Here is a 20,693-nt window from a genome sequence, read left to right on the forward strand (position 1 = left end):
GCCGCATCAGATTGGGCAGCGCGGCGACGCTTCCGCCCGCCTCCCGGTGTCACGCGACGGTCTCCACCTCCCGCCCTTCCCTCTCTACCTCCCGGCCCTCCCGGCCAGTGATGAGATATTCGGACAGGTGGGGAAGTGGCCACGGCAATCGAAATCACGTCCACGAGCGCGACCATGGCCGAGGTGAGGAGCCGACCGCACTGCTGCCGTCCCCCCCCCCTCCTAGATCCGGAAGCTTCCTCTGAAGTCCGGGGGCCGTGCCCCCAAGTGCAGGTGGGCTGGGCTGAAGGGAAGCGGGATGGTGTGCGTGGTGTCTAAGCGTCCCTTCGTGTCTCCCTTTCAGTGTCACACCCAGAATAAAGCCAAGCTCGTCTCTGAGACCCGACGGAGATTCGAAGCTGATTACGTGACAGGTGGGTACCGCGTTCTCGGTGTTGAGGCAGGTAGGCAATGAGCGTCCCCAACTTTCCGAAGGTGTTGCGTGCGTCTCTGTGGGAGGCTTTAGGGACCCTTTCGACCCTCACAGGGATGAGGCCCTGCACGTTTCCAAGGTTTTCTTCTAACATCCCATGCACGGTGGCTCCAATGGGGCAGGTGATACGCCCATTGCTTCCTGAAGGGTTAATGTAAGTTGGAAATTGGTGAGTTTCTAGCATCTCAAGTTTATGGAACTTGGAGGACACTTGCAAGGCCCACGGCACGGGTGACACTGTACAGTGCACAGTTTCTGTGCTGACCTTTCACCAGCAACAATAGAGAAAAAAACGTGGAAACTGCCGTAATGCTATTCACGTGTACTTAATTGGGGATACAAATTCCTTGGATACTTGGCCTAATTCCACTTGATACTACCCAGTATGCTACCCACGGAACAGACCCTCCAGTACTGGAACAAGTTCTCTGTCATCCCGCACTGTACCTAGCAAAGTACCTGTGAGTCCAGAATTGATTCATTGGTTGAATATTATGTGTTCATGTGGTTGAACAGATGTCCCAGATACTTAAAACTGATGGCTTAATCCTTGTACAGTCATTTTTAAAAACTTACAGGATAATGTGTTATAAACGTGGAATAAGTATTTGAATCCTGACTCTGCCCCTTAATCGCTTAGTTGTCTTTTCTAAGCCCCGGTTTCCATATCTGTGAAACGTGAATAATTACGTTAGGAGGATTAACTGAAAAAGCATATATCAAACTGTCTACCATGGGGTTAACCTATTGCAAGCTCTCAACAACTGTTTTGTCTGCATAATCACTTTGCTGTGGAAGGGGTTAAGCTTCTGCATCTTGAGGGCTCAGCAGAGGTTCTCTGCAACTTTAGACTGCCCTACATTAAATGTCAGTTGATGACCTAGAATAAATAAGGAAATGTGTTCCAAATAACCTGGTCAGTAAATCTTTTTTCATCCTCCCTGTCAATTTTCTTCACATCCCAAACTTTGCACTAGAGAGTTGCAAAAGCACTCGATTCACTTTTAGCCCAGAGATCTCATGTCTAATAATATAGCTGGTTCCAGTAAAGAGATAATTCTAAAATTGCTTTCTGTAGAGATGTAATTCTTACAGTCACATGGTTTATAGTGTTTTAAGAAGTAATCCAGAACTTGACCTAATGTGCTCGTGGCTCCCCAATAGCCATGTACTCACCCAAAGGAGGAAGCAGGATATGTATGTGTGTGTGTGTGTGTGTGTGTGTGTGTGTGTATGTAGTCAGAAAAATGTAGCAATAGACAAGATCTCAAAAGTCATCTTGGTCCAACCTTCTCATTTTTAAAATGAAGAAAGATCTAGAGGGATTAAGTGATTTGCTCCAAATCCTTGGTGTTAGTGGCTAGGCCTGGGCTTGTGCTCAAGTTTTCTCAGTTTCACTACAGTGAAAATCTTTGGCAACACCAGCATGTCAAATTGGATCGTGTCACTCCCCAACTTGAAACCCTTCAGTACCTTCCCACTGTGTCTAGAATGAAAATCTCGGTTCTTTATGGTGGCCTACACAGTAAGGCCCTGCATGCTGTAGCTGCTGCCCCCCCCCCATCCTAATCCGTAACTACTCTCTTCGCTTAGTACAGATTTCACCACTGCCCACAGTCAGAAACATATCACATCTTGCAATCTACTACGCATGAACACATAACCGAAGCAAAAGTTCATTCAAGAATACTTATTCTGAAAACCTACGACTCCCTGGTGCAGTGACCCACAAAATTGACATCACAACCTATGCGACCCACAGTTTGAAAAACACGACCAGCCACACTGTGTCTCTTATGTTCTTCAAACAGACTGAATCTGTGTTTATCTCGGGAGCTCTCCACTTCTCTTTGTTTGGAAGGCTCTTGCCCAGATAGTGTGTATGGATGGGACCATTTTTTTTTTCTTTCCCATCTTGGTTTAAATATCTCTGAGAGACCTTTCCTGATTATTAAATAGCCTCCCTGTCTTGTTTGTCTCCTTCACAGCTCTTACCATAACCTGTAATTATCATGTTCGTTTGTTTACTCGCTTACTGTTCATTTCGTCTGATGGAATGTGTTTGGGTCTAGGGCAACCTGTGGACGTGGAGGGCAGGGTCTGACTCACCTCAGTATACCTAACACAGTTTTCAATATATACTCAATATAGCAATGCTTAAATGTATACATGGGGAGATTAATCCAAGTCTGCATTATGAGTAGTCCGAACTGGCTCCCCACCCCCGCCAAAATCTGACAAAGAACAGCCTTCACAATACATTTCATAAAGACAAGCATTATTTCAAAGTAAAGCACTTTATAGGCAGGGTTTTGTCCTTAAATATACACACTTGGGTATGTGTGAATACACGTGACGTGTGAGTGGGGCATCTTGCACAGCTGTTGTAAATACTAATTCAATTAATTTAAAGACTTGCACGGGAAAGGAAAAATAAAAATCTTTAAAGATTTTCTAAAGTTTGAGTTTCCTGAGATACTGCATCAGGTAAAGGAAAAGTAGGAAAGTGGTAAAAAGGGGTTTTTGATCTGCTTGTGTTTGCCCTTTCAGGTTTACTTTTTAGAAATTAACTCAAGTGCTTAGAGAACAGGCACTTCTATCTCTCTTTCATTTCACCCTATTATCATTAGCAATGTTTTCAGAAGAGACTTAAGGCTGACTTAAGCAAACAAATGTGATATTTTTCCTAAAGGAAAATATTATCTGCAAATATGTCACTTTAAGCACTGGCTGTACTCCAGAAACTCTTTTGGAGGTAGGTTCTTGGGAATTCCAAGCACATTTTTGTTTCCATGGAAATTAAGTTACCAATTATGGATAGATTTGTGGCTGGCAAAAAGAATAAAAGTCCATAATTGTTTCATGCATTACAAATGGTCCTTTTTTCTGTCATTGTTTCTGTGAGAAATTCCACGCTAAGTCTCAAATAAGAAACGTTTCCCGTTCTGTCTTCCTCCTTCTTGTGGCCAAGGCAAGAGACTACTCCCTTGTGACAGTAATTTATTTGGTTCCTCAAATACTCATTATGTGCTTATTTCTGGGAAGCAGTGTGTCAATATTAGAAAAAGAACTGAAGACAGATAGAGCCCCTTCCTGAACTTACAATCCAGTAGAGGCGTTAAAACAGGCTAACTATTAGAGTTCAGGCAAATTGTGTCAAGAGGAATAAGGGTGCTAAAATTTCTGTAGAAGTCAAAGACAAGGAAAAGATCACATCTGGTCGGGGTGATTGGGTTAGCACAAAGTGAGAAAAAAAACTTCATAGAAAACGTGGTGTTTCTCATGAACTTTGGAAGATGGTAGAACTTGGCCCGGTGGAGAAAGTGATCCAGATGGATCAAATAGTCTGAGCTGTAGTGAGAAGGCGCAGGGCATGTTGGGGAAGCCATGGGAAGTCCGCTTTGATGAGCTTTAGTCGGGGGGCGGGCGGGTGAGCACATCCGCTAAAAACAGTGGGAATGTACCATGGAGAGCCTTGAACAAAAGCAAAGTGTGTGTACCCAAGTGAGTTTGGAGAACATTTGAAAGGTTGGTGGGTTTTCTTATTTTAGCTTTGTTTCTTGACTTCCCAAATGTGTGAGTTTATTTAAATGAATTTGGATCATACCAAAAAGTCATACCATAAGCTTACCATCCAGAGATGGCTCTGCTAACAGTAGATGCAGTTTTTTTCTGGTCTTTTTTTTCCATGCATTAAAAAAGTAGTTAAAAGGCTATTGTGTGTGTACTTTTAGGGCTTGCATTGTTTTATTGACATGATCAAATTTATTTCCCCATGTGGATGAAGTAAGCATTTAATACTTAGTCCCCTAAGTAAAAGATAATTTTCTTTTATCTTCAGTACTCCCTATTTGGATATGTAGATTCTTTCCAGTTGTTAATACAGCTTTTTGTACGGTAGTTCAGGTGGCTTCCTTAAGATTCATGTCTAGAAGTAGAATTATTGGTTTCAAGAGTGTGACTGTTTTTAAGACACTTCATCTGCGTGCTAACTTTTCCTCCCCAGAAGTCACACCAAGATTTATTCCCACCACCACGTGTGAAAGTGTTAGTCTTCCCACAGCCTTCCCCATGTGTAGTGTCATCATTTCTTAACTGATGGTTATTTTAGTTTGCATCTGGTTACTAGTGAGAGTAACCTACTTTTCATATATTTACATCGATTTGTAGTTTCAATTTTTTTTTCATCACTATGGCTTTTAAAATTGGTTTGGACTTGTTTGTTTCACTTTCACTTTTTTCATTTTTTGAATGTATTCAAAATTATCCATTCCTTTGTGGTTTCTTTCATTGCTGTTAAATAATTTTCTTTCCGATAATTTTCTAGTCCTTTAATTTTTGTTTTGTTTAGCTTATTGTTTTAAGTTTATTTTGAGAGACAGAGCGCATGCATGCACACAAGTTGGGGAGAGGTAGAACGAGAGGGAGGGAGGGAGGGAGAATCCCAAGCAGGCTCTGCACTGTCAGCCCAGAGTCTGACGCGGGGCTCTAACTCACAAACCATGAGATCATGACTTGAGCCGAAATCCAGAGTTGGATGCTTAGGCAACTGAGACACCCAGGCGCCCCTGTCTTGGCTTATTATTTTTTATAATTTGAAATCTCTTTTAAGTACAGATTGTGTAAATCATGAATAGAGTAAACACCTATACACTTACCACTCAGCCAAAGAAACAGAACTTCCTGTGTACCCCCAGCCCTGCCACTCAGGGGCGGCTGCTTGTCCTGTATTTGCTGTTATTCATTCTCTTGCTTTTCATTAGCTTTACCACCTGTGACGTATTCCACATCAGCCCTTTATTAAGTTTACCTGTTTTTAAACTCTAGAAGATGAATGTATTTCTCCATGACTCGCTTCTCTAACTCACGAGTCATCCGTATTATCAAACGTAAGTGTGCTTGAGTCCTTTTTATACCCGTGTAATAGTGCATGGAATGAAAATACCAGTTGATGGATTTGGGGTTGTGTCTAAGTTTTGCTACTATGTGCAGTGCTGCTCCAAACATTCTTTTTTTAAAAAAATGTTTTAATGGTTATTTTTGAGAGAGAGAGAGAGAGAGAGAGAGAGACACACACAGAGTGCAAGCAGGGGAGGGGTAGAGAGAGAGGGAGACACAGAATCCGAAGCAGGCCCCAGGCTCCAAGCTGTCAGCACAGAGCCCGACGCGGGGCTCCAACTCACGAACCTCGAGATCATGGCCTGAAGTCGGACGCTTAACCAACTGAGCCACGCAGGCAGCCCAAAGAGTCTTAAAGATCTCTGATGCCTAGACTTTCTCTAAGGCATCAGTTCTCAGAGTTGGCCCAGGAACTGTAGTTCCTGGAGAGCATTTCAAGGAGCTTGAGAATTCAAAACTACTTTTACAATAACACCAAAACATCATTTTCCTTTCTCACTGTCCTTCTCTCACAAGCATACAGTGGCATTTTCCAGAGGTCACATGGCATGTGATGATGTCATTGCTCTGACAGCTGATAGAACATGTGCTTTTGTGTTGTCATGTGTAAAACTTTCAGTTCTAATACTTAATGGAGTAATTACGCGTATAATACATAAATTAAAAAGCTCTTGGGGCGCCTGGGTGGCGCAGTCGGTTAAGCGTCCGACTTCAGCCAGGTCACGATCTCGCGGTCCGTGAGTTCGAGCCCCGCATCAGGCTCTGGGCTGATGGTTCAGAGCCTGGAGCCTGTTTCCGATTCTGTGTCTCCCTCTCTCTCTGCCCCTCCCCGGTTCATGCTCTGTCTCTCTCTGTCCCAAAAATAAATAAACGTTGAAAAAAAAAAAAAAAGCTCTTTAGAGCCCTCAGTTATTTTCAAGAGTATTAAAGGGGTCCTGAGACCGTGAAGTTTGAGAACTTTCTGCTCTAGGGTTTGTGCCCAACAGCAAAATGTGTGGGTCATAGATGAGGCACCTGTTCAACTTTATTCGGTAATGCTGAACAGTTTCCCAAAGTGATTGCGCCGGTTTTCATTTAAACCAGCAGTTTGTGAATGCCCTTGTTTTTCCCCACTCTACAATTTGGTGTGTGTTTGTTGTTAATTGCTGCCCATCTGATTAGGGTGTAGGGATAGCTCATTGTGGTTTTAATTGCCTTGCTTTGAGTACCAGTGAGATTGAGCATTTCTTCCTATCTTTATGGGCCATTTGGTTTCTGCTTCTGTGAAAATCACTTCTTCAGGCTCTTCTTGGCCCTTTGTTCCTCCATGTAAATTATAGAATCAGCCTATCATGTTTCTGTAAAAAAACACAAACAAACCCACAACTGACATTGGCATTTTGAATGAAATTGTGTTAAATCAGAAGACCAGTTCTGGGAGACTTGACCTCATCGTGATTGGGTCCTATCTAAGAACGTGGTATATCTCTGCTAAACACTTCCTTGTTGAAAGATTTATAATTTTCTCCATAGAAGTTAAGTCACTTTTGTTAAATTTATTCCCAGATACTTTACATGTTATGTGTTTGTGGTTGTTTAAATGGTATTTCTTAAGAATTTTCTAAATGATTGTTTCTGGTTAGCAGAAAGTACATTTGACTTTTTTACATTGATATTGAATTCAAAAACCATGGGGCGCCTGGGTGGCTCGGTCGGTTAAGCGTCCGACTTCGGCTCAGGTCATGATCTCACGGTCCGTGAGTTCGAGCCCTGCGTCAGGCTCTGTGCTGACAGCTCAGAGCCTGGAGCCTGTTTCAGATTCTGTGTTTCCCTCTCTCTCTGCCCCTCCCCTGTTCATGCTCTGTCTCTCTCTGTCTCAAAAATAAATAAACGTTAAAAAAAATTAAAAAAAAAAAACCTTACCAGCTCTCACTAATTTCAATAAGTTATCTCTAGATTAGTTTCGAATTTCTTGGGGTGGGCGGGTGAGAAAGAGAGGGAGAGAGAATCTTTGTATCTGCAATACCCCAGCTCCATTTCGAGCTAGCATATGGTGGGAGACCACAGATTAATTAGTCCTCATAACTAATGAGTTATGTATTAACCTCCAAGAGTGGAGGCCTTTAAAAGGTAGGCAGATGGACACTTGAAGTTTCTTAAATTTTGTTCCACGTTTATAACATTCTCAAGGTTAACATTTTAACGTTGTCATGATCAGAATAAGAGGAAAAGATTTTAAGAGTTTGTCAGTTTTTGTCCTTGTTTTCCATATCTAAAAATACCAAGCCCCTGTCGTGGAGAATATAAGGTTGTAACTTTGCAGGGAGACTTGAGCGGTAAATGGGTGATGGGGTAGGGAATTGATAGACCTGCTGATTTGTGAATCTTTATTCTCAGTAATAACTTTGATCAGTGCTTGGCAAATATTTTTTTTTAACTCATCTCTTTAAGTTGTTGATACCTTCTCTTCTTCATATATGTTCATCCCAAATGTTTAGTGAGATTATGCACCTTTAGAGATTATGACTAGTACACTGTCATTCCTAACATGTCACTTGTATTTAGTCAACTATTTGAAAAGCTTGCATGCAAAGAGGGGTCTGTTTACCAAATCTGTGTCCTCTGGGTGGTGGAGTGCATGAATGATTTTTCATCGCTGAAAATTTTAATCTCTCATTCGAGTTTGGTTTGATTAGATCTCAAGGAGATGGAGTAGAGCTCACAGAAATTATAATTTTTTCCCCCTTGCAGTTGTTCATCCAGGAAAGGGAGGACACAAATTTGCTACATTTCAATCCAAACTGTTTTCAGCAGAATTTGTGTTGACCTTAGAGATTTGGCAAGTATGTATAGAACGTGTTTGACATTAGTTACTTTATATATATAATATATATATAATTAGTTTTATATATATAATATATATATATACTTTATATATATAATATGTATATATAATTAGTTACTTTATATATATATAATATATATATATTATTTACTATATATATAGTAGTAGGGCCATGACTTGCAGAAGATTTTCTTTTCCCATTATACTGCTATATATTCACTGACATAGGACATTCATAGATAGTTTTTAAGTTATTGTACAGGCAATTACTCTATACCCACATCATTGGAGGAAAAAAAATCAGAACTGTGTAAGAGAAAATAAAAGACATGAGAAACCCCATATACATTTAATAGGACTTCCAGAAGGAAAAAGAGACCGTGCTGTTGGAAGGTAAAATAGTTGACACTTTGCCAGAGTTTAAAAAAGACATTAAATCCGCCGGTGTGGGGCACCTGGGTGGCTTAGTCGGTTAAGCATCCGACTCTTGATTTCGGCTCAGGTCACGATCTCACGGTTTGTGGGTTCAAGCCCCACACTGGGCTCCACGCTGACAGTGTGGAGCCTGCTTGGGACTCTCTCTTTCTCTCCATCTCTCTCTCTCTCTCTCTCTCTCTCTCTCTCTCTCTCTCTGCCTCTCTCAAAAAACTTAAAACAACAATAAATCCTCAGGTTAAAAAAGCATAATAAGATCTGAGCATCATGAAGGAAAAAGAAATTATTCCCTAGGCATATCATAGTGAAACTGTCAAAACACCACAAAGAAAAAAAATCAGACAACCAGAAAGAAGTGACAGATTGTCTGCAAAGGAACAGAAATCAGACTGCTATTTGATTTCTCCTCAGCAGCAGTTAATGCCAGGTAACAGTGAAATAATTTCCTGAAAATGCTAAGGGAGGTAACTGCCCATTTAGAATATTTAGTCAAAGGTGAGGGTAAATTCTTTTAGGATATGCAAAGAATGGCAGTCCATCTGTAATAAAAAATTACTAGACTACTTCATGAATAAGAATATAGAACCCAGAAAGAGGCAGAAAGATCCAGAAACAACGAAAAGCAAAGAAATAAATCCGTAAAGAAAAAAAAACTAAATGTTAATAGTAAAAAAAATTTTAACAGTATTAGCAGGTGTAGGGAGGTTGGAAGGACTTGAATTATTTAGAAGGAAGGTAGAGATAATTAACTGTAGATTTTGTCAATAAAATGTGAATATTTCAAATAAGGGTAACCACTGAGCTCCAGAAATAAATATTTAATTTCCAAGCTATGGAGGGATGAAAAGGTGAATCTCTCCAGTGGGAAGTGTGAAAGGAGAAAAACAGCATAGGAACTAGAAAAGAGAGTAAGACAGCAAAATAACCCCAACTTTATCACCTTACCATAAATGTAAACCAATTTATACTTATTAACAGAGCAGATTTTTACAATCTTAATTGCATTCTACTTACAAAACACTAAATTTATTAAATTTATTAAAATTAATGGAAAAAAGTGTCCAAAACAAATACTAACCAAAAGTGATACTGTGTTGGCTGCACTTTTGTTAGATGAAATATTTAGAATGAAAAACATCAGTACATTTCAAAAGGGATTCTACTGTTGATAAATGGAACCCTGAAAAGGTATTGCATTTAGGAATTAACAACATAAAATAGTGTCTCACCATATAGCCTTCAAATACATAAAGCGAACGCTCCCAGAATTATGAGAGAAATTCAAGAAATCCACAAACATGTTGAATGGTTTTAACAAACCTTTCACAAATACACAGAACAAGCAGGCATGAAGGCCTTAAGATGTTAGATTTTATGAAAAATGTTTTTTTTTGTTGTGTTAAGCAAACTCTACCCCCAACCTGGGGCTGAAACTCATGACCCAGAGATCAAGAGTCACATGCTCTACTGACTGAGCCAGCTGGGCTCCCCAAGACTTTAGACTTTCATTTAACACAACGAGAAAAGTTGATCATAGATACATACATGTATATGTGTGTGTATAAATGTATAGTCTCTCCTGGCCAATAGAGAATATATATACTTTAGAAAATATAGGGGCACCTGGGTGGCTCAGTCGGTAAGCACCCAACTTCGGCTCAGGTCATGATCTCACAATTTGGGGGTTTGAGCTCCACTTCAGGCTCTGTGCTGACAGCTCAGAGTCTAGAGCCTGCTTCAGATTCTGTGTCCCCCTCTCTCTGTCCCTTCCTCCCTTGTGCTCTCTTTTTCAAAAATAAATACATAAACTTAAAAAAAAGAAAATATATTTGTTCTCTTGCAGCTTTTGCAAACATTCACCACATATTAGGTCATAAAGGAAGTCTCAGAAATTCCAAAGCAGCTAGATCACACGCACCGTGTTTTTATGCCATTAGGCAACTATGTTAGAAGCCACAAATCCCGGGTTTCAGCCCCAAAAAAACACAAGAGAAAAAGAAAAAAAGTCAAACAGGTACTCAAAAATCATATGTTAGGAAACGAAAATAACATACCTTTAAATAACCCACGGGTTAACAACTTCCCAGTAATGTGTGTAATTCTTACCTCTGCTAAATAACCATTGGTTAAAGAAGATATCACAATGGAAATTATTAAATAGTTAAAGCTGAGCAGAATATCTGTGGTCTTACATTCATTCATTAGAAAACAAGGCCTCCATAAAAATCAGCAATAGATTCAATTCAAGGAGCTACAAAATGAACATGAATAAATTTACAGAGAAAGTAGAAGGAAAGCAATAGGAGCAGATATTCATGGTATAGGAAAGAAGATAGTAGAATAAACTTCAGCTGGGTTTTTTTAATGTCTGTTTGTTTATTTTGAGAGAGAAAGAGAGGGAGAGAGAGAAAATCCCAAGCAGGCTCCATGCTGACAGTGCAGAGCCCCATGCGCGGCTGAAACCCACGAACCTGGAGATCATGACCTGAGCCAAAACCAAGAGCCAGACCCACTGAGCCACCTAGGTGCCCTAAGCTGTTTTTTTGAAAGGACTGGTGAAACAGACAAACCTAGGATGACTGATTAATAGGGATGAATGCAAAGACTTACACTGGGAGCAAACAGCAGACAATTATAGATGTGGTGGAGAGTTTTTTAAAAATCCTGAGAGAATACAATCACCAGCCTTATCATAGTAAGTCATAAAACTTAGAGTAAGTGCAAAGCTTTCTGGAGAAAAGAAAAATGACCTCAAATTGTCTCAATTAGAAGTAAAAAACATAAATAGATCAGTGAGTATTCAAGAAGTTGAGTTGGGAGCCATAGATTTCTACCACTGTCCCCATCACAGAGATACACACGTACACATGAGGCCCAAGCAGTTTTGCTGGTCCCAGGAATGCAAAGATGATTCACGATCAGAAAATGCAGCAGAGGAATTTACCACATTAAAAAAATGCTTTCCAGTAAAATTTTTGACTAGGTACAGTTCACCAATAAAAATCACATAAAAAGGTAAACATTGTGGAGCACCTGGGTGGCTCAGTCGGTTAAGCATCTGAGTCTTGATTTTGGCTCAGGTCATGATCTCAAGTTTTGTGAGTTTGAACCCTGCTTTGGGCTCCATGCTGACAGTGAGGAGCCTATTTGGGATTCCCTCCCTCTCTCTCTCTCTCTCTCTCTCTCTCTCTCTCTCTCTCTCTGTCTCTCTGCCCCTCCCATGTGCTCTCTCTCAAAATAAAAAAAAGGTAAACATCAGACATCTTTCACCTCATGTGCCTCATCAGTCCCTTCCCTTTTCCCTTGATCTAACTGAATTTGTTTTTTCTTTTTTCCATACTTATTTGAGCAAATACAAATATGTATGCATTAACAAAATGAGGGAAAATGTTTATTTCAATAAAGATAGAAACCACACTGGCTATAATTCAACTTTATATAAAGCAGGCAAAACTTTTAGCAAAGGAAAACTTTCTGTAAGTGTATCTTCTAAAAACCTACAGCAAATGTTATGTTTAATTGTGAAACTTGAAAATACTTCCTGTAAAGTCAAGGGCAAGACAGTGATCTTCACTATTATTTCTAAAATTCTAGAGTATATAAAATAACCTAGTTATCAGTATGGCAAGGAAAATAAGAGGTATGAAGTTTGCTTTTCTTGTTATTATTGGCTCAAGATAGCAACACAGAAACCTCTAAATCTAATAGAAGACATTTGCAACATTTTTTCTTTTTTTGAGAAAATTATAAAATATTACTAAACATCAAAAGAAGACCTGAATAAATAAATGAAGGTATATCTCATCTAAGATAGAAAGCTCCTCCCCTCTCTACAACAGACCAAAGTTTTTTCTATAGGCCTCCAGCTGAGGATGGTTTTTGTATTTTTAAAGGGTTGCTGGGGAAAAAAAAAAAGCAGCAACAGCAGCCATCTGTGGCCTTGAAAGTCTAAGGTATTTGGATATTTACCATCTAGTCCTTTACCAAAAGCTTGCCCGCACCTGTAATAGACTGGTGGTTCTCGAAATGTTGGTCTCTGGACCAGCAGCGTCCGCATCCTGTATGAACTTGGTACAAATATGGAGTCTTGGTTCCCACCCATGAATTAGGCACTCTGGGAGTGGGGTCCAATAATTCCTTTTTAAACAAGCCCCCCTGGTGATCCTGACTGGTGCTGAAGTTTGAGAATTACTGGTGTAGGCCAGTGGCTTAATCCCTTTTTTAAGAGATCACCTGCTTCTCAGTCTCTCACCACATAGCTTCATAGGAAAGCAGAGATTTAGGGTAGGTTGCGGCCTACTAACAGAGGATGGCCTTAAGGGAATATTTTGTTATTTCAGCTTGATGGCTCCCATTGTTGACATTAACGCAGTCCAGCCAGTAGAAATGGTCCAGCTAATACAGATGCCATTCCAGGGCCCTACCAGGACTTTCAAGTTGGTCAGTGCTCCAAGTCCTGGAGAAATAAGAGGTTCTAAATTACTATAATGTTTCACAGCTATGTATTTGCTGCTTTTGAACATCATTATGCTGTCCAGTTCATCACTGTTCTCTAGTTTTCATTATCAGAATACTTTTGTATTTTTTCCAACCTTTATCTAAACTGCAGGCACATTTATAATCACTACAGTATACTTCTAAGATTTTCTCAACTGACTAATAGGTCAGTGAGAATTTAGTCTTCTATTCATGGGTATAATTCTACCTTACATTAATCACAATTCATTTATATATTATTTAAACTTTGGGGGATGTTCTTGATCTTCATAGGACGATGGGTAGACAGACCTCATCTCTGTTTCACCGAGAAGAAAATCAGGCCTAGAGCGGCTGGCTCAGTCCCTCTACGTAATTTTAGTAGCATGGGTCTTCAGACTCCATCACTCTGCCCTGTATACTGAATCTGGCGAGACGTTTTTTCATGTTTTTTAACTTTTAAAACACAGTTCTAGAGGTGCCCGGGTGGCTCCGTCAGTTAAGCGCCTGACTCTTTGATTTCGGTTCAGGTCATGATCTCATGGTTCATGAGATTGAGCCCCTGTGTCGGGCTCTGCACTGATAGCGCGGCGCCTGCTTGGGATTCTCTCTCTCCCTCTCTCTCTCTGCTTCTCCCTTGCTCGAGTGTGTGTACTTTCTCTCTCTCTCTCTCTCTCTCTCTCTCTCTCTCTCTCTCTCTCAAATAAATAAATAAATAGAACCCACCACCCAAGATTAATGTTGGTTTGCGATGAAAGTTTTCAGTGGTTCACAGAAAGATGAAAGGTATTATGGGAATACATATGTATACGTACATGTATGTATATAAAACTAATCTCTTCTTCCTCTTTATGCTTTAATTATCAAGAGGTAAAAGTCTCTCAAAACAGTGTCCTGAGTAGGTGGGGGGCAGACATGTGAGTACACAAATATGTGTTTTGGGAGCTGTAGTTTCCTTTTGAGTGTACATCTTTAGTTTATTCCTGTAACGTCTCTTTTTGCCAGAGGACTAGTTTTCTGAAAACTACCTCACACTTGCAGGTTCAGTTGCCCGGGTGCAGTATTTGAAAGCAGCAAATTATGTTGTCATCAACATACTTATTACACGTGGCCTTGCAGTCCCAGGCCAGGTTTTCCTTCCCTTGAATGCCCAGGTTACTCTCTTTTTCTCTCTCATTCTCTCTCTCCTCCCTTCTTGCCTCAGTCCTCCTCTCTGTCCTCTTCTGGCTGGACTTTTTTTCCACGTCTCTCCCTCCCACCACCACCACGGGACCCCCTCCCCAATCTTTTCCTTCTGCATCTTTTCCTTGCTCTCTCTTTTCTGCGTCTGTCTAGGGGTAAATACTGAACAAGCATTTCACAAGCAAATACATGTTCTGATAATAATAGTCATTTTAACATAGAGATTTCTAACTTCAGAGACCTGCATCCCTAAAAGCTATTCAAAAGCAGTCCGTTTTAAATTTCTTAGTAACAGGCACTGTCTCTTTTATGGTATCCCTAGTGGTAATAGCAACAGTGGTAGTAATAATGATAATAACAATAATGTTTTAATACTTCTTATTATGGCTAATATTTTTTTTATTTTTTTTAATTTTTTATCTATTTTTGAGAGAGAGACAGAGAGAGAGGCAGAGTATGAGCAAGGGAGGGGCAGAGAAAGAGGGAGAGACAGAATCCGAAGCAGGCTCCAGGCTCTGAGCTGTCAGCACACAGTTCGACACTGGGCTCGAACTCGTGAACTGCGAGATCATGACCTGAGCCGAAGTCAGACGCTTAACAGACTGAGCCACACAGGTGCCCCGCGGCTAATATTTATTGAGTTTTTACCGCTTGCCACATTGTTCTAGGTAAGTGGTTCTAAGTTTAGTCTTTGGACCCTTGGGGATGCCTACGACTCTGCAGGAACCTGTGAGGTCACAACTGTTTTCATAACAATACTGAGAAGCCATGTGTCTTTATCACTTTGTTGACATTTGAGCTGATTACACAGAAGCAGTGATGGGCAAAAGTTCTGGCTCCTCAGTGCCCATCAAGACGAGGGGTCATTGGAGTCTTCATTGTGGGTGCTCGCAATTTAAAAAAAAAAAAGCAGAAGCCAATTTTGTTTTAGAAAGTCCCTGATGAAGCGGTCAACTTTATTAAGGCTTGGCCCCTCAGTACATGTCCTTTTCACGTTCTGTGTGACAAAATTGGGCCGCACACACTAACCACTCCTACGCGTTCGAGTTGCCACCTGAATTAGTCACATTTTTCATGGCGAGTAAACTGTAGTTATTCAGACTTGGGTATTTGGCAGAAATATTCTTGGAAATGAAGAAGTCAGCCTGTCATTTCAGGGAAAACACTGTATTGGTTGAGTGGAGAGGGCTGTCCAGTGGCCGGACTGGATGGTGCTTCTTCAGGGGACACCTGCTCGCAGGGGCCTCTTGAGGCTAAACCATGTAAATTCTCATATCCGGCTCATGTTTATAAATCAGAACTAAAGAAAATTTGTACTTTGAATACTGACAAATCTTTGAGTAGCAGAGCTAAAAAGCATTTTCCAAAGTTTACCTACTACAGAACCGGTCATTGTATAGATTAGAAAAATAGAGTCCAGATATTGAAAACCACCTCCAAGGTGACACTGTACAAGTGCATGGCTTATGGTCTAATCTTGCATTTTATAGTGCTTTAAGCTCCCAAGTACTTTCTCGTATACCTTTTCATCTGATCTTCACACAACCTTGTGATCGTCTAAAGCAGTTTAAAGATAAGGAAATTGAGACTCAAGGAAGAGTCTTTGAATGCACTTTGTATTTTCCTGCCCTTACGGCTGTTATCTCTGATGACTTGAAATAAGGCAGAGCAAATAGCGAGGAGAGAGAATCTATAAAACTTAGAGTGTAACCAGATGCAAAAAAAAAAAAAAAATGGAGATGAAGGAGCCAGGGAATTTTCTGAAGTTCTCACTTGGGCCCCTGGGAGGGTACCATTAGCTGAGATAATAAAAATAGAGAAGGAACAGATTCGCTCAACAAATGTTTCCTGGAGGCCTTTTCATTGGCACCAGTGTAGTCTGCTTTGGAGGACTCCTAAAATGGATAGATGGTGCTGCTACACACAGTCCCTGTGTGGGAAGATACAGCATGTATGCCAGTAACTCTGATCGGAACGAAAACATGCTAAGTGCCTTTAAAAAAAAAAAGCCCAGTTTAAGTCCTGTAGCTGTTCCCAGGAGGGAAGGAATTACTTCTGGGCTCAGGGAAATTTTTGTGGAAGAGGAAGCATTTGAAAGAAGTCTTGCAGAATGGCAGAACCTGGATGTGCATAGGTGGTTGTGAGGAGACACGGGTCAGTTACAGAAAAATGGACCAAAATGTGGAAGATACCATAGCACATGTGCAGGTGGATGATGGGAAATTATTGGAAACAGTTACTCCAGTCAATTATGGGAAACGTTGACTGCTGCACATGTGGTCAGTTTTCCATTTTGTATTTCATTTTTTCAACAAGCATTGCCAAACAAATGTCTTCTTAAGCACAATTTTTTTCTTTACATAAAAAACTTCATCTTTTCATTGACTAGGGTAAGGATTTCAAGTTCAGGTAACATAATTAAACAGAAAAAATATTTGACTGTGGTCTTATTTTTTAATTCTACTGTGGCACATTTAAAGTAAACTTGCCATCCTTGGATAACTTTATTCTCCTCTCAATTACAAATGCCATCAATCCTTTAAACTGCATTTTCATCTGAACTGCACCCTTCAAGTAGCTATCTTCTGGAGCTTAGCCTTGTCTTGTACATCTTTCTTCTCCTTTGGCATTAGCGTTTGGTATTCCTCAGTGCAGAATTTATCTGACTTGGCCATTTATTATTGTTTTCCCTTAGATAAGTCAGATAAATATGATCCACGTGATGTTGAAAGGCTACAACAAGATGATAACTGGGTTGAAAGTTACTTACTTTGGAGGCATAATAATGTCGATGAAACACTGAAGATGCTTGATGAGAGTTTTCAGTGGAGGAAAGAAATGTCTGTCAACGGTAAGCCGTTCAATTTAACCTCAACAATATACTGTGCCCTGCATAAGTGTTAGTTTTACATTTATCAAATAGTGTATTTGCAGATATTTTTGGCAATCATCAAAAACACCAAAATAGAGTGTTTTATGACAACCCACTGACACTTTGACGGGCAGCATCTTATGAATGTCTTAAAAGCAGTATCATTCATAGGGAAATGAGATCACTGGAGAGCAAAATTACATTCAGATTCTTTGACCCCGAACAGAGTTAATCTGCGCTTATTTAGTTGGGTACCATTGAACAATAGCAAGACAGCAGCTTCACTACTAGGCCTAGAGGTAAGGAGATACTGTTTTCCTAGTTTGGGTTTTTTTGTTTTTTTTGTTTTTCATTATTGCCTGATTGTCTTTCTCTGTCCCTGAGTTCCTTGTGCTAATAGGTGCTCCCTGTTGCATTACTAAATGATTGGGGGATCCCTAAAACAGGCTTATCCCCAAGGATGCCTATAGCAGCCTTTGCTTAACTTCTTGATTTCAAGACCCAATTCTAAATGGACATTTTTCCCCCCAAAATGGGTTTTAAATCCTGGAAGGGGTTTTTAAATAGTCTTCCAAGTAGATGAAGCAACCTTCACAGGAAAATTACCCATGATGTCTGTCCTAAAAATTTAACACAAAGAATATGGCATAACCACTGCGGTTTTTAAAAAAAAATTTTTTTAATGTTTGTTTATTTTTGAGACAGAGACAGAGCATGAACGGGGCAGGGTCAGAGAGAGAGGGAGACACAGAATCCAAAGCAGGCTTCAGGCTCTGAGCTGTCAGCACAGAGGCTGGCACGGGGCTCGAACTCACGGACCGTGAGATCATGACCTGAGCTGAAGTCGGACGCTTAACCGACTGAGCCACCCAGGTGCCCCCATAACTACTGGTTTTGATGAGGTACTGAGAAGGATTTCCTGACCTTGAGAGTAACAAACTCTGGAGTGAGTGAGTCTGGAAAGTTAAGACAAAAAAAGTCAACAAATAAATCCAGAGCAGATACTCTCCCCAGTCTTCATACTTGTAGAAAGAATCCAGGAGGCAGAGGGTGGTATTTAAGAGATAGTTTGATTGGAAATGTAAAAACTGTAGGTCATTTCAATGAACAGTGATGCATTTAAAATTCAGACAAAGAAATAGAAATTATTTAAGTTCAGAATAAACTTTTAAACTCAACATTAGTTTTTTCTTATATAGAACTGCTAGTTTCCAGTGGCAAATAGCAGAGATACGGTAAATGGTACAGAAAAAAGGTAACGAATCTTGGAAAGTTCTCAGGGCGAATGAAACAAAAGCCTTGGCATTTGCTGCCTTGCTGTGTTGGTTCTTACCCTCATTACAGACTGGGCAGACCTTGTTTTGTTTGTCCTGCTAAAGGATCTAGCTTTTTTTTTTTTTTTGAAGTATTTTCCACTCACCCTAAGATTATAAAATGTGTTAGACTCTACTTGATATCAAACTTTACAGAAAAATAATTTACTAGAGAAGCCATAGTGATTTTTTAAATCAATTCTGAGACTATAATGTGGATATTTACTAGCATGTTATCTTGAAATTGTCCCAATAGTGATAGTATTTGTCGACAGTTATTATATGAAACAACCAAAACATGGAAATGTGTCCATATAATAATGGCTGATGTGTCAAGGGAAATGGATTTTTCCCCATTTCTCTCATCCATGTCTTTAGTTGGTTTGTTTAGTTAGTAAGGAACAAAATTTTTTATTGCCAGAGATTCTTTCCAGATGTCTGAATAAGCTTGTCTTTTTTTTTTTTGTATCAGACCTACTATATAACATTAACCTTTACGTTATAAGTTTTTTTTTAAGTTTATTTATTTTGAGAGAGAATGAGCAGGGGAGGGTCAGAGAGAGAGGGACAGAGGATCTGAAGTGGGCTCTGAGCTGACAGCACAGAGCCCCATGTGGAGCTCCAACCCACGAACCGTGAGATCATGACCTGAGCTGAAGTCAGACGCTTAACCGACTGAGCCACCCAGGCGCCCCTACATTGTAAGTTTTCTTTTTAAAACGCTCCTAAGTTAAAGTTACTCATCAGGTTTATCCTTTTTTAGACCTCACTGAATCTTCCATTCCCAGATGGTTATTGGAAATAGGTGGTATTTATCTGCACGGTTATGACAAAGAAGGCAACAAGTTGTGTAAGTATATTGAATTGACATACTGGCTTGTCAAGATTTTGAGATGCATTTATGTCAGCTGAATTAATAACAGGCAGAACCTTCTCCGTATGCACCACACATCAAGTTCCTTACAATTGGGGATCATTAGGGCCGTGTTGACACAGCGTCAGACACTTCATTGTGTGGTCTGTTGGCATTATGATAAAGCGGTAAAGGCAAATTTCAAGTTGCTAAGGGTTGCTGAATGGACTTTTCAAGGCCCCGCCCCCACCTTCTCCCCTTAGCTTCTTGTGAAATCTGCTATAGCAGGAGGAGCGGTAAGGACCACCCCTGCTGTCCTGGTGACCCCCCTGTTACCCCTCTCCCTCCCCCCCCCCCGCCCCGACCCTAAATCCAGCTTGGTTGGTGCCAAGGCTGGGACTTGGCGAGAACATCAGAGCCGCACCCTGAGCACTTGGCTTGCTTGCCCTCTATGCGGCATGCGGTCTGGTCCAGTTTTAACAGTACTCTAGCATTTCCCTCCTTTCGCTGGCAGTCCTTCCTTCCCTGTCTTCATTCCTCATTCCTGTCATTCCGCTGTCCTTTCCACATGCGTCTCGTACTTCATTCCTTGCTTGGCGTCTTTTACTTTACAGCAATACAGTCCCCTTGGGTGATCTCAAGTACCTTGCCTCTCCACGAGGAGTGGTGACCCCACACCGTCCCCGGGCCCCAGCTACCTTAGCATTTCGTTGGGAGCCCTTTCAGCCCAGCCCTTGTCTCCTTAGCGCCTCTTCCCAGCACTCGCCGCAGCCTGTCCCAGCCACAGTGCTCTGAGTGGTTTGCGGCTCCCAGCCCTGACTGGACTCCGGCCTCTGTCTAAGCTGCTGCTCCGCATGGAAGGTCTTTTCTAGTGCTCCAGAGAACCACTGGCTTGCTTTTTGGTTAAGCAAGGTGAAGAGTACTTTTAGGTTATTACCAAATATTGTTTGTTGTATTTTCTCTTCCCCTTTACTTACTAGGGAAGTTTGTTTATTTCCTACGAGGGGAGAATAGTTTACATCTCTGCTCCTCCCTAAGGTTCCCAAGTGCACGCTATTTCCCATTGAAAAGAAGGAAGCGATGTTTTTAACGTGAGAAAGAAAATTTATTGTAAATGAAGAAAAATGTCAAGGGATAGGAATGATATGTGCATAAAATAATATAATGACAAATATTTTTCTTATTTTTATCCCGTGTTCTGTTAAAAGTCTGGATCAGGGTGAAGTATCACATAAAAGACCATAAAACCACACTGGACAAAAAGAAGCTTATCGCATTCTGGTTGGAACGTTATGCTAAAAGAGAAAATGGGAAACCTGTAACAGTGATGTTTGACCTGTCAGAAACTGGAATAAATAGCATAGTAA

The 20,693-nt window shown here is 40.6% G+C and overlaps 1 protein-coding gene across 2 annotated transcripts in view; it reads left to right on the forward strand.

The window, feature by feature from the left end:
- The first annotated feature begins 60 nt into the window (after positions 1–60).
- Positions 61–20,693, forward strand: part of MOSPD2 (motile sperm domain containing 2) — a 53,997-nt gene continuing 33,364 nt past the window's right edge. For both annotated transcript variants that reach the window (XM_043570973.1, XM_043570972.1), the window contains exons 1-5: positions 61–183; positions 344–413; positions 16,984–17,139; positions 19,237–19,323; positions 20,535–20,689. In XM_043570973.1, coding sequence (XP_043426908.1) covers positions 175–183; positions 344–413; positions 16,984–17,139; positions 19,237–19,323; positions 20,535–20,689 — 477 coding nt within the window. In that variant the 5' untranslated portion in view covers positions 61–174. The remainder of the gene's footprint in view (positions 184–343; positions 414–16,983; positions 17,140–19,236; positions 19,324–20,534; positions 20,690–20,693) is intronic.

This window comes from Prionailurus bengalensis, chromosome X (assembly GCF_016509475.1).
Source record: "Prionailurus bengalensis isolate Pbe53 chromosome X, Fcat_Pben_1.1_paternal_pri, whole genome shotgun sequence".
NCBI classification, from domain to species: Eukaryota; Metazoa; Chordata; class Mammalia; order Carnivora; family Felidae; genus Prionailurus; species Prionailurus bengalensis.